The sequence below is a fragment of the Lytechinus pictus genome, chromosome 4 (genome assembly GCF_037042905.1).
Source record: "Lytechinus pictus isolate F3 Inbred chromosome 4, Lp3.0, whole genome shotgun sequence".
NCBI lineage: Eukaryota > Metazoa > Echinodermata > Echinoidea > Temnopleuroida > Toxopneustidae > Lytechinus > Lytechinus pictus.
Window position 1 is genome coordinate 20944201 of NC_087248.1, and position 12481 is coordinate 20956681.

Sequence of the window (12481 nt, forward strand, 5' to 3'; positions counted from 1 at the left end):
ACGACGCGGCCGCTCTCTAACAATTCACCGATTCCTTTTTAAAATACAAGTCAAATCACAATTGAGAGCTGAAAGGGTTTTGTCGAAAGTTGGTGGACCGGGACAGCAGATCATCCGTAGATTTTGACCGGAGGAACAATTGCTAATATGTCGTTGTCCAGAGTCAAGAGATTCCGACGCTGTCCAGGTCCACCAACTTTCGACAAAAGCCTCTCAGCTCACTCCATTGTGATTTGACTTGCATTTTGAAAGGAATCAATGCGTTGTCGAGAGTTTCCCGTAGTAAATGCGAAAACTCCCTATTATACAGTGCGTCCCAGAAAAAACGGAACCGAGATTTAGCGATGATTTATCATAACTTAATCTCAAATACAATAGACAAATGACCTACCATTGTAAAGCTTAGAATCTCCTCTTTCATCTGAAATTACTTAGATTATGTCACATGTACGCATGAGTGAGCAAAAACAATTTGAAGAGGGGATACCAAAAAGTCATTTTGCGGGCTGTATCTGGGTTTCAAAAAGAAAACCACATTTTAAAAAGTTCAATATCTGTTCCTTAATTTGGTACCTCAATTACAGAAAATGGTCAAGAAATAACAAAGTTCTGGTTATTTGAAAAAAGGCTTGAATTTCAATAATTTCATAAATGAAGATGTTTTACAGGCTAGCGTTCAAACTCACTCGACACTCCGTTTTGTTGACGATCAGCCATGCATTAAGTCTTTTGTTAACCGTGCGATAGCTTCTGTGGGAAACCGGTGAAAGCACGTTTATTTAATGAAATTATGGAAATACAACCATTGTTTCGAGGGAACATAACTTTTTTACTTCTTGACCATTTCCTGTGATTAAGGTATCAAATAAAAGAGCAGATATTGAACCTTTTAGGCATGTGATTTTCTTTTTGAAATTCCCCGCCAAATGAGTTGTTGATATCCTTTCTTCAAATTATTTTTGCTCACTCATGCGTGAATGAGGAATAATCTTAGTAATATCAGATGAAAGAGGAGATTCTAAGCTTTACATTGGTAGGTCATTTGTCTATTGTATTTATGATTAAGTTATGATAAATCATCGCTAAATCTCGGTTTCGTTTATTCTGGGACGCACTGTATATTACCATCCACCACTGCTTTAACCCGTTGGCTACTGTGTTCCGTGATTCCTGTAAACCTTGTACAGGGATCACCAGGCTCACATAAGCAATGGGTTTAAAAAGAACACAGTCGACTTACCCCTGACGCAATGAACACTGGAATGAATAGATATCCCATTAGCTGCAATAAGCTGAGGGCCTGTGTTTCATAGGTTGAGAGAAAAGAACAAAGCAGAAAAATAATCGTTTAATAACATTATATGTGAGACATGAATTCAACTTGACACGCCTTCAAAACATAGAATTCTCTACTATACTGGTAGTATCAGTCTATTCATTTTGTATATTGTATATTTGTAGTTGTATATCTATATTTTGATTATACGTAAACGTAAGGCGCATAGAGAACTACAGTCTAGTCATTATGCGCTTAATAAATACCCTCTATTATTTCACGGATAGTGCACATACATGATAACAAAAATTAGCCCATCTGAAAGAAATCGACGATAATTAACATTTCAAAAGTATAAATGGCGTAACGCATTGTTTAAATCAAAGTGGTAAGAGAAGTACAGTGGCCGCGGAACCGGGGGCTGAACCAACACCACTTTTTCATGTACAAAAACGTGAAAATGACGGTTTGTGTTTTTGCATGGCCTTTTTTCTTCGGCCCCTACTTTCAAAACCGTTCCACCCCCACTCCGAAGTAAATGAATAAGTAATGATACAGAAAGCAAAGAAACTTCTCGATATCTGTTTTCACTCTCAGCGAATTCCAAAATACGTACCCCCAACATGCCCCCTCCCCGAAAAAAAATCGATGTTGTTGCCGCAGTCAGAGTGGCAAAATCAACTCCAGACCGACCAAACCATCGGTCGGTTTGGAGTCGTTTTCGTTGGTGTGACTGTCGCGGTGATTTATGGAAAAAAGTTAGAGACTTAAGTGGCTTACATTTAATTCAAAAGCAGCGGGAGATATGCCACTTTTGGCTGCATCGGCAGCTAGACCAACGAAATGTTGACTACCAATGTTGCTGCCGAAGAGAGATGCTCCAACCTTTGAAAAATCATGTGTAATGATAACAGATTTTGATTACTTAAATTAATGAAGAAATAACATCCTCGTAATAAAGATGATTATTAACGGATGATTTAATGTTGCATTCAAAACTCATTCGAATTCTATTTTTTCTTTGAAATAATCTGGATAATCATATCCACTATCGTTAGATGAAAATTTAATTGTTTGTAAATGTTCCTACTTATAGCATGTACCATGTGTACCGTGACGATTTTTTTTTTTCACATTTCTTCAAATTTAGATATACTGCTTTGGTCAATACTATTAAAGTTTTCGTCTAAACAAGAATGAAGAAATTTATGATTTTTTTAATCATCAGTGATCGTAAGGTATTTTTGTACAGTGTAGTTCGTAAAAAATGAGACTTATGTCTTTATCATTTCCGCGCCTAAGGAGAAGTCAAATTAAAATGACCATATTGTTTTTTTACGACATTGATGAATTCATCTCGTTTCACATAATCATGATATACTCACCGGGAGCCACGTCATGAATCTTCCCGCCAAAAAGTATCCGTTGACGGTACTCCTGTTGGTTACCCATAGTGCCTATCACGTGACCAACAGAAAGGAAACAGAGAGATAGAGACGGACAGACAGAGGGGCAAACATACAAACAAAAAGAGGGAAAAGGACACGGAGAATGAAATTATACGGTAATTTTACAAATCCAACGCTTTATTTAGATATTTTATTGATGTTGAGGGTTGAAAAAACTCTCCGTATAAGTGACCATAATTCAGTGCTCATTATTTTTTTTATGATAAAAGGACCTAATTTCACAAAAAATAGAAAATGTTTGGTAGAAGGGGTACAGTTGTCCTCTTATCTCGCGAAGTACATAGTTTTGATTAAAAAGGGCCGTAAAAATTTGTGAATTGGTATGATTTTTTGGTGCCATGTAAAAATGGCAGAGGTAAAAATGGCAGAGGTAATAATGGCAGAAGTAAAAATGGCAGAGGTAAAAATGGCAGAGGTAATAATGGCAGAATTAAAAATGGCAGAGGTAAAAATGGCAGAGGTAAAAATGGCAGAGGTGATAATGGCAGAGGTAAAGAGCAGAGGCATAAATGACAAGAGGTAAAAATGGAAGATGTGATAATGGCAGGGGTAAAAGTGGCCGAGGTACACTATTGGAAAAACAGTAGATTCTACAGAAGAAAAATTAAAAAACATGTTTTACAGAAAAAAACAAATAATTTTGTAAATTATAATAACAGGAGGATTTTCCACAATTTTTCTACAATTTTACAGAACAGATGTTTTTAAAAAGGGGAAAACAGTTTTATTACAATAAATTTGTAAGGGTACACGCACAAAATACAAATTTTCTGTAACTTTACACAAATGCATGAAAGATTACACAGTGCAGTAAGATTACAGGTGTTCTCCAGACTCTGTTGCAGGATTTTTTTATTTTTAAGTATAAATTTTCTAACAGTGAAAAAAATGGCGGAGTTGAAAATGGCAAAGGTAAAGATGGCAGAGGCAAAAATGAAAGAGATATGGGGTGCTGGTTTGTTAAAAAGCTGAGAAAAAAAGTTTTCACTCCAAAATGAAAGGGGATTTGTTTAAGGGGGAAAATGACCAAAAAAAATATTACAACTAAATGAAGTTCTTTTAGGTAAGAAAAAGAATTACAACAAAAATTATAATAATTAGATAATAAACAATGTTTTTTCTTCTGGTTGAAAAATAACAGAGGTTTGCATCATACCTCTACATTTTAGCATACCAAGCTAATTACCAAGAAGGTGCTGTTTATGGTGTACAAAATACCCAACAGCACTTCCGCTTCCAAGGGTTATGACCATCAAGCCGTTTTTATCATATGGTAAAGTGGTAAAGGTTCAGGGTCTTCTTTTATGCAAAGAATCTGAACCAGACAGTCCCCCTCGATCGACCCCAAATTGGTTTACCAGTCAAAGCAAGATTATTATTGATTTTCATATTCAGTTACATATTCAGTGTCAAGCCTGGGAACGCATGCTTATTGCCATTCAAATATTCAAAAAGAATAGTAAAGACGACATTACAAATAAGGACATAATATTTAACCACAATCATTCGTGACAATTTCAATTTCTAAGCTTTCCCCGCTATGTTCTCTATGTTTTTCCCCGCCCCTAACCCTCTCTGTCTCTCCACCTCTCTTATGTCTACTCTTCCTCCTTTTTGCATGGGTAATCCTGGCAAAACTTTAGATAAAAAAAACAGCCAGACAAAAAGGAATGTTATAAAATGATATGAAAAAATATATATCGTTTGATTTCTTTTTAAAAAGCGTTCACGGTACACCGTCAACGAATTCGTAAATAGCATTGTAAGGCCGATGAAGACATAATGATATGATGAAATGCCTAACCGTGACATGCACTTCTAATTTAATCTATGTACATGCGGGGGCTTTTTGACAATTCATTGCATGGGGGTTTAAGACTGGCCATATTTTACCTAGAGCTGTCATTTTTACCTCTCCCATTATAACCCCTGCCATTTTTACCTCTGCCATTTCTACCTCTGCCATTATAACCCCTGCCATTTTTACCTCTGCCATTATAACCCCTGCCATTTTTACCTCTGCCATTTTTACCTCTGTCATTTTACCTCTGCCATTATTACCTCTGCCATTTTTACACCGAGCCGATTTTTTTTAATGGTTCTAGCCTGACTCAATTTTCTGAAAGTGGCATTCCTGCATCTTTCAAATCAGGAGATAAGTTGTTGAAAAAGGAGAAAGTTGTATTCAACTCCTGAGCAACCGATAAAGTGTGATTTCAAATTCTCGCGAAACGAATTCCATCTATAGGTACTTAGTGGAGTTGGATTTTTGGGTCCAACCCTAACACTTCATCGTCCTTGTTTTTGCTTTTGACCCGTCAATATAAGAAGATGCGTATATATTCCTCAAGTCCTTGTAAAACATTTTCATATATATCCTGGTTTGAAGACACATCAGTAGCAGTTCTTCGACCGTTATTGTGTCGTCAAAGTGTTGGAATACATACCACGAAAGCAGCACACAATACGATGGCAAAATAACAGATGATGACGATAATATCCAAGGTGGTCAGAGATGACATAGTTTGGTGAAGATTGGTTCTAAAAGACAAGGAAATATCAAAACTTCAAAGTTCGTCTATATTCATCCATATCGGAAATTTGTTTCCTTCACAACTTCGAGTCAATAAACATCAAAATACCAAATAAAACATCTAAAACAATTATCACATTAAAAAATTGCACACAGTGAAATGTGAATACACCTTTACATAATGGCTACAAACAGATAAAGCCTCCACTTGAACTAATATAATGTATAATCAGTCAGTGGCGTACCTGGCATATTTCGTGGGGGGGGGGCAAGCAACAAGGATGAGCAAGGTGGGGGAGGGGAAGGGGATAGCAGGCATGGAAGTATACGCACAATTTGTTCAAGGGGGGGTGATAATCATTGCCCAAATATCAACTTCACAGGGTTTTTTTCGAGCGAGCGAAAAATTTTTTCAATTATTATTTAGCCCTTTTACATGTTGTGAAACGTGCAGAAAGTATACATTCGGTCATAAAATTACCAATACATGAGGATATTTGGGTACCTCGCAGTCCTTGTTGCCCTGCATTTTGCAGCCCCCCCCCCCCATACACGTTTGGATTTGTAGGTCTGGAAGTGGCACTGAAGGTGGGAAAGGTTACCCAGGGGGTGCCAAATGAAACATTTGGGATCTTGCTACTACTGATATTTGCTATCGGGTGATTGCACTTTATTGTCGAAATAAATTCTTTATTGGTATATCATTCCAGAAATGAAATGTATTGGATCGTGATCGATATATTTATAATCAAGTGGTAATTGCAATGTTTATATTAGAATACTTCTTTTATTCCTCTTTGAAGGTGTTTACATTATATTCCCTATTCTGCTCATTTGGAGACGTTATAAAAGAGGTATTTGACATTGAAATCAGTTGTATTCATGTATTGATTTGCATTTGTTTTATTTCCATATACTCAGTTAAAACAAAAATAAATGCATCCGTTCACTCAAAAAAAAAAAATATGAACGTGAAAATATATGCGACAGTAACATGATATATCACTAGATATGGGGAAAATCACTCACTCACTGGCAGGAATGTCAGAAGGTTGAGGGAATTGAAATTGGAGAAAGATAAACAGGCGGACGAAGGAATCGGGTACATAGGAAAGAAAGGGGGGACGGTAATAACCAGAGGAATGTGTAAGCAGGGGTATAGCTAGGCCTTTTCCAGTGGGGGATGGAGGACCTTGTTTACCGACAGATATTACCGATTACCGACGTCCGACGACCAATACTCATCTATATCCAACCCAGGGGCAGATCCAGGATTTTCAAGGGGGACATTTTTGTTTACAAAAATTTTGACAAGCCCCACCACCCCCCAAAAAAGTCTACACTTTCAATGGCACGTGCCTTACAATTTACACTGAAATAATATTTTTTTGAATAATTGCGAGCGCGAAGCGCCAGCTGATTTTTTTCTGAAAATTTAGACCTAAAACGATACAGTTTGTGCACTTAATTATGAATAGGATAATATTCCTTAATAAATTATGTGAGCGCAAAGCGCGAGCTAAAAATTTTGATATTCCTAACTGGACACAAGACATTCTAAGCAGTTTTTAAGTCGAGCGGGTGCGAAGAGCGAGCTAAAAATTTTGATATTCCGACTTAAGAACTGGATATTCTTAGCACTTTTCGTAACCATAAACAAATTGGTTTCTAACTGAATAATTAATTGATGCGAGCGCGAAGAGCGAGCTGAAAATTTTAGATATTCTCCCAGAAACATGGACATTCTAAGCACATTTTTTTAAAACTATGAACAAGATGGTAGTTAAAAACAATTAATTGGTGTGAGCGCAAAGCGCGAGCTGAAAATTTTGATGTTTCTACCTGAAAACTTTACATTCTAAGCACTTCATTAAATTATGAACAAGATGGAATTTTATGCGAGTGCGAAGCTCGAGCTGAAATCTTTTATATTCCAACCTAAGAACTTGATATTTTTAGCAATTTCTGTAACCGTAAACAAATTGGTTTCTAATGATATATTTTTGATTTTTTATATTCCGACCTGAAAACCGGACATTCTAAGCACTTCATTTAACTATGAACAGGATGGATATACCTAAACAGTTTATTATTTGAGCACGAAGTGAGAGCTGAAATTTTTGATATTCCGGCCTAAGAAATTGATATTTTAAGCACTTTTTGTAACCGTGAAGAAATTGGTTTCTAACTAATTGACGCGAGTGCGAAGTGCGAGCTGAAAATTTTTGATATTTCAACCTGAAAACTAGACATTTATCTTAGGTATCCAACAAAAAAAAATGATGCGAGCGCGTAGCGCGAGCGAAATTTTTATTGTTATAATTATATTACCTTAAAGTTGTTCTCTACAATTTTCCTGTCCCTGGTTAGCCCAGTCCGTCCTCACTATCGGTACAGAGAGCTCTAAAAGTCGCATTGCGTAAAAATCACAATATACCGATAAAAGTGTACAGTTTAATTAACATTTACCGACAAAGATGGTGGAACTAAAAAAACGAATTAGTTGGAACAGCCCCGTGTGCCCGACAGTTAATTATTTTTTCCGACAGTCTGCAGCCCAGTTTTTGTTTTCCCTTTCTCTTAAACTCTTTCTTCTTTTTCCCCTCCCCTTTTTTTCTCTTTTCTTTTTCCTCTTTTGTTTTTTCTTTCCCAATTCTGCTTCCTTTTTTTTGCTTGTGACTCGTCAGGGGGGGGCAGTGGCGTAGCTAGGATTTTTTTCCTGGGGGGGCACTGGGGGGTCCTTGCTTTTTCAGGGGGGGGCACCATTTTTTCGGTGTGTGTGTGTATGTGTCACAAGGGCGGATCCGACTTTCGCCAATAGGGGACTGTGCCCGAAATTATCTTCACCTATATTTTCCCCGATCAGTCACTTCTTAGTTTTATTCTTATAAAACAACATTAACATGAAATAAGCCTTATAAAAAGTGCGAGCGCGAAGCGCGAGCGATTTTTTTTTTTTTTTACTTTTATGTATTTTGTCCTGAAAATTTAATATTCTGGGCAATGTTATGTGTGATCCTGAACAAGATTCGTATGTAACTAGATGGTTACTGCGAACGCCAAGCGCGAGCAGAAATTTTTATTACCTGTTCTAGCATTATCGAAAAGGGACCTGTTAAGGACTGCTTACAGTTACCCACGAAGACGGTATATATTTCGATAATGCGAGCGCGAAGCGCGAGCAAATTTTTTTAACATTCCGACCTAAAAATGGTCATTCTAAGCACTTTTTGTATTAATAAATGGGATAGGTATGTAACTAAACAATTGATGCGAGCGCGAAGCGCGAGAGGTAGAAAATTTAGATTTCAGACCTAAAAGCGGGACACTCTATTCATATTTTGTAAATCATAAATAGGATATAGTTAATTGGGTATCATTAATAATGCGATCATGAAGCGTGAGCAGACAATTATTGATATTCTGACGTGAAACTGGATAATTTAAGTACATTTTAAATAAAGAACATGCAGGCCACCGCGCATGTTTTAGATTTAGACCTAGAATCTGGGCATTCTGAATACATTTGTTTAATGGAACATTATGGAATACACCTAGACAATATGAACTTGGCAAATCAAACAATGTGACCACGCAGCGTGAGCTTAAAATGCTGATATGTAGACCATAAAAACAAACATTTTACAGAGCACTTAAATTTGTAAATGAAAAAAATAATGAAAGCTCGATGTCCGAGCTAAAATATGTTATGTATATAGACTTCAAAACTTGCTCCATATCAGCCTATTGAGCAAGATATGAATCTCATCGAACAGGCGATTCTGGCGCGAAGCGCAAGCAAAAATTTTATATGGTAACATGAAAGATTTTTTTTTTGCAAGTCTTCCCCTCACATTATTTCATTCACTCGTCTTCCTCTTCCTTTTTGTTCTTCTGTCTTTCTTCTTTTTTCTTTTTTTCTTTTCTTCTTTCTCCCTTTTTTTTTTGCTCTGCCAATTTTTTTCAGGGGGGGCACCTGGGGGGGCACACCAAATCTCAGGGGGGGCACGTGCCCCCCCATGCCCCCCCGTAGCTACGCCACTGGGGGGGGGGGGGCAGTCTGCCCCCTGCCCCCCCCCCCTTAGGTACGCTAGTGTGTATAATACATTCTTTAGAATGTAGCTTGCTCGCCTGAGTGTGTGGTCTTTGATAAAAATAGAATAGGTGATAGGTCTTAATTTGGTCTTTGTCTCAAAGGTGTTAGAATTGAAACAAATTTATACAAAACTAAAATTGGAGGGGACGCACTCCCAACCGCGTAAAAGAAGTCGAGCCTGGGCGAGTCGCGCCGTTTTCACTGTCAGGACTTAACATCTAAATTATATACATGAATCTCCAACAAGATCTAGCTTCAACCAGTTAATATCCAACATTATTTACCAGTATCCTTAACACAAAACAAATGAATATACATATATATATATATCTCGAACAATAATATGCAGTATGAATAGAATCAATTAGAAAAACAGAAAAACGACCGAATTTCACAAATTACCTGCTTTTGAAGAGATCAGAGTTTAGTACTGTACTTGCCGTATGCAACATAACCCCGGGACATAACCTCCAGAATACGGTGTGAGCGTCGTCTATTACACCCTCTTTATCGCTTACGATATTCCATGTCTACTTTTCATTCTTGCTGCCCGCCCTTAGTGCCCGGGGACCTCTTTTCTGTGACATAATTCAAGTTTTTCCAGGCATTCTTTACTCGGGGTTCAAATATCAACAATAGACCTATGCAGCCTCCATTAGATAGTTTTGAATGCATTCTTTGCTTCTTTAGTTGTTCATGCTTCTTTAGTCATGTTATTGTTAATTCATTTTTCACTTCAGTGATATGTTTGCTGTATCTGTAGCGGTGTATGGACCTGGCTACGGAGGATTGACTTTTTTTTTACTGGGGGTGCTGTGACAACGCTCAGCACCCCCAGTAACAATAGATTAATCCTCTATGGCCAGGTCAGGGGCTAGGGTCACAATTGCTTTTAAAGGCCCGGTCCCACAGCACTTGCGGATAAAAAGTGGATGTAAAACGGGGGGGGGGGGGAATCTTGCCATACTTTGGAATACGCTATGCATCCGTTGTGTACTCATTGCATACGTGTTTCATACGTTCTATCCTTCGAGCATCCGTCCAATGTAATTTCATCCGCGCAAAAAGTTTTGAGCTGCACAAAACTTTCAGAACGGATGAACTTTCCGCCGTGTACGATGTATATATACGCGACATATACGAATAATAAGCGTTCTATGTCCGTTTTCATTCGTTAAACGTCCGCTGTATCCTCTCTGCATCCTCTGGGCTTCCTAGCAACTCAGATCCACTGAAGCTGAACAACGGAAAGAGGAAGGAAAGATAAGGTACATGGAACGTCTATACATCGTTAGTAACATGGAAATAGAAAGGATGTAAGCGTAAAACGTATGCATCTCGTAAATAAAGTATTCAAAACACTCGGTAACCCGCTGTCATCCACTTCCACCCGTTTTCATCCGCAAGGTTTCCGTTGAACAACCATTTAACATCCGCGCTACATACTTCCCACGTCCGTTATTTTCCGTTATGTTTTCGCAAATTTCTGGAGCGGATGAAAACGGATAAAAATTTTGTTTGTCCGCAGTGTAATTTATGAATACGTTTTGCGTCCATCGGCTAGTAGGACCAGGCCTTAAGGCCTTCTCCCACTGGCCGAAGGACACAAAACGTATTCATAACAGATAGGCCTACAGCAAAATTTTGGGGTGTCTCCGTCCATCCGTTTTCATCCGTTTCAGGCAATGGACAAAATGGGCGAACAGTGAAATGACGGACGCTCGATGGATATAGAGCGTATGAAAAACGTATGCAAAGAGTACTCAACGGATACATAACGTTTTCCAACTGATAGCAAGATTATTCTCCGTATTACATCCCCTCTGCATTCGTTAGTGCAATGGGATCAAGCCTTTACCTTTTTTGCAGGATTTTCTGCATTTATTGGAATAATATACAAAACAAATTTACAATGCGTGAGACATAATCATAATATGGCCTAAAGTACATATAACCAATTAAGTGACAATCTTATAGTGAATGGAGAAAGACATAAATACAATTAATATAGAAAAAAAAACTTAATGGGGAAAGTGCAGAGGCAAACTATATAAGCAAATATATGCTTGAAGCATAGCAGCCAAAAAAGGGAAAGTCTACATGGAAACCTATGAAATTAATTGTGTCTGTAAGACAAAAAAAAATCATTGCCAGTGTAAAAATTCTTTGTTGTTTCATGCTTTTATTATCAATGTTTGATGTATAGGTAAAAATCGTGTATAGGAAAAAAAAGTGCCAGCTAGGAGCTAGGTCGAATTTGCCTCTACCATTCATTCTTGTAATGCCAGTATAACCTTCTTTATTTCGTTCATGCTTTTTTCATGTAACATAAAGTAGCTACATTCATTTATCATCACTTTAATTGTACTGTTGCGTTGTGTTAGGTGAAAAGTTATTACAAACAGCGCCAGGGGCTAGGTTGGAAATTTGCCACCACCATTCTTACTCGTATTGTCAGTATAAGGCAAGGTTTTTTATTATTAGTTTCATGCTTTCATCATTTATTCTTACTCTATTTGTAGTGGTTTATAGGACAAAACATTATATATCAAAACCAGCGCCAGGGGCTAGGGTCATATTTACTGCGACCATTCTTACTTGTAAATAATGCTATAGTGTAAGGCTTCTTGAGTGGTTTCAAGCTCTTATCATTGTGTTTGCTATATCTATAGCGGTGTATAGGTCGAAAAGTTTACATATAAAAAAAGTGCCAGCGGCTATAAGAAAGGTCAACTTTGATGCGTCCCTTCTTACTTGTAAAGCTTCTTTAGTTGCTGCATGCTTTTATCACTAATGTTTCATGTATATCTGTAGAGGTGTAAAGGTCAAACGATTACACTGTAAAATACAGTGGTGCTCAAAAGTTATAGTGAACCCCATCAGAAAACGAACATATTTAAAGTGTTCAAGTTCTGCTATGATTTAGATATTTACTTACTCGACATAAAAGGAGTGCATATTGGTGGGGATCACTAACTTTTGAGCACAAGTATACATGTACATATGTATATATCAGGGGCCGCGGAACCGGGGGGGGGCTGGGGGGCTTCAGCCCCCACTTTTTTCCAAAACCGTGTACAAAAACGTAAAAATTACCATTTGATTGT

At 37.6% G+C, this 12481-nt stretch overlaps 1 protein-coding gene across 2 annotated transcripts in view; it reads right to left on the reverse strand.

The window, feature by feature from the left end:
• The window catches only part of LOC129258835 (sodium/myo-inositol cotransporter-like), a 28440-nt gene extending 17226 nt beyond the window's left edge, over positions 1 to 11214 (reverse strand). Inside the window, exons 1-6 of one of the 2 annotated variants that reach the window (XM_064098612.1) lie at positions 11154 to 11214; positions 9777 to 10153; positions 5193 to 5286; positions 2662 to 2733; positions 2057 to 2161; positions 1241 to 1300 (exon numbers count right to left, since the gene is read on the reverse strand). In XM_064098612.1, coding sequence (XP_063954682.1) covers positions 1241 to 1300; positions 2057 to 2161; positions 2662 to 2733; positions 5193 to 5286; positions 9777 to 9826 — 381 coding nt within the window. In that variant the 5' untranslated portion in view covers positions 9827 to 10153; positions 11154 to 11214. Of the gene's footprint in view, positions 1 to 1240; positions 1301 to 2056; positions 2162 to 2661; positions 2734 to 5192; positions 5287 to 7609; positions 7682 to 9776; positions 10154 to 11153 lie in introns of those variants that run through there. The other variant, XM_064098613.1, reaches the window with a different exon arrangement.
• Positions 11215 to 12481: the final 1267 nt, after the last annotated feature.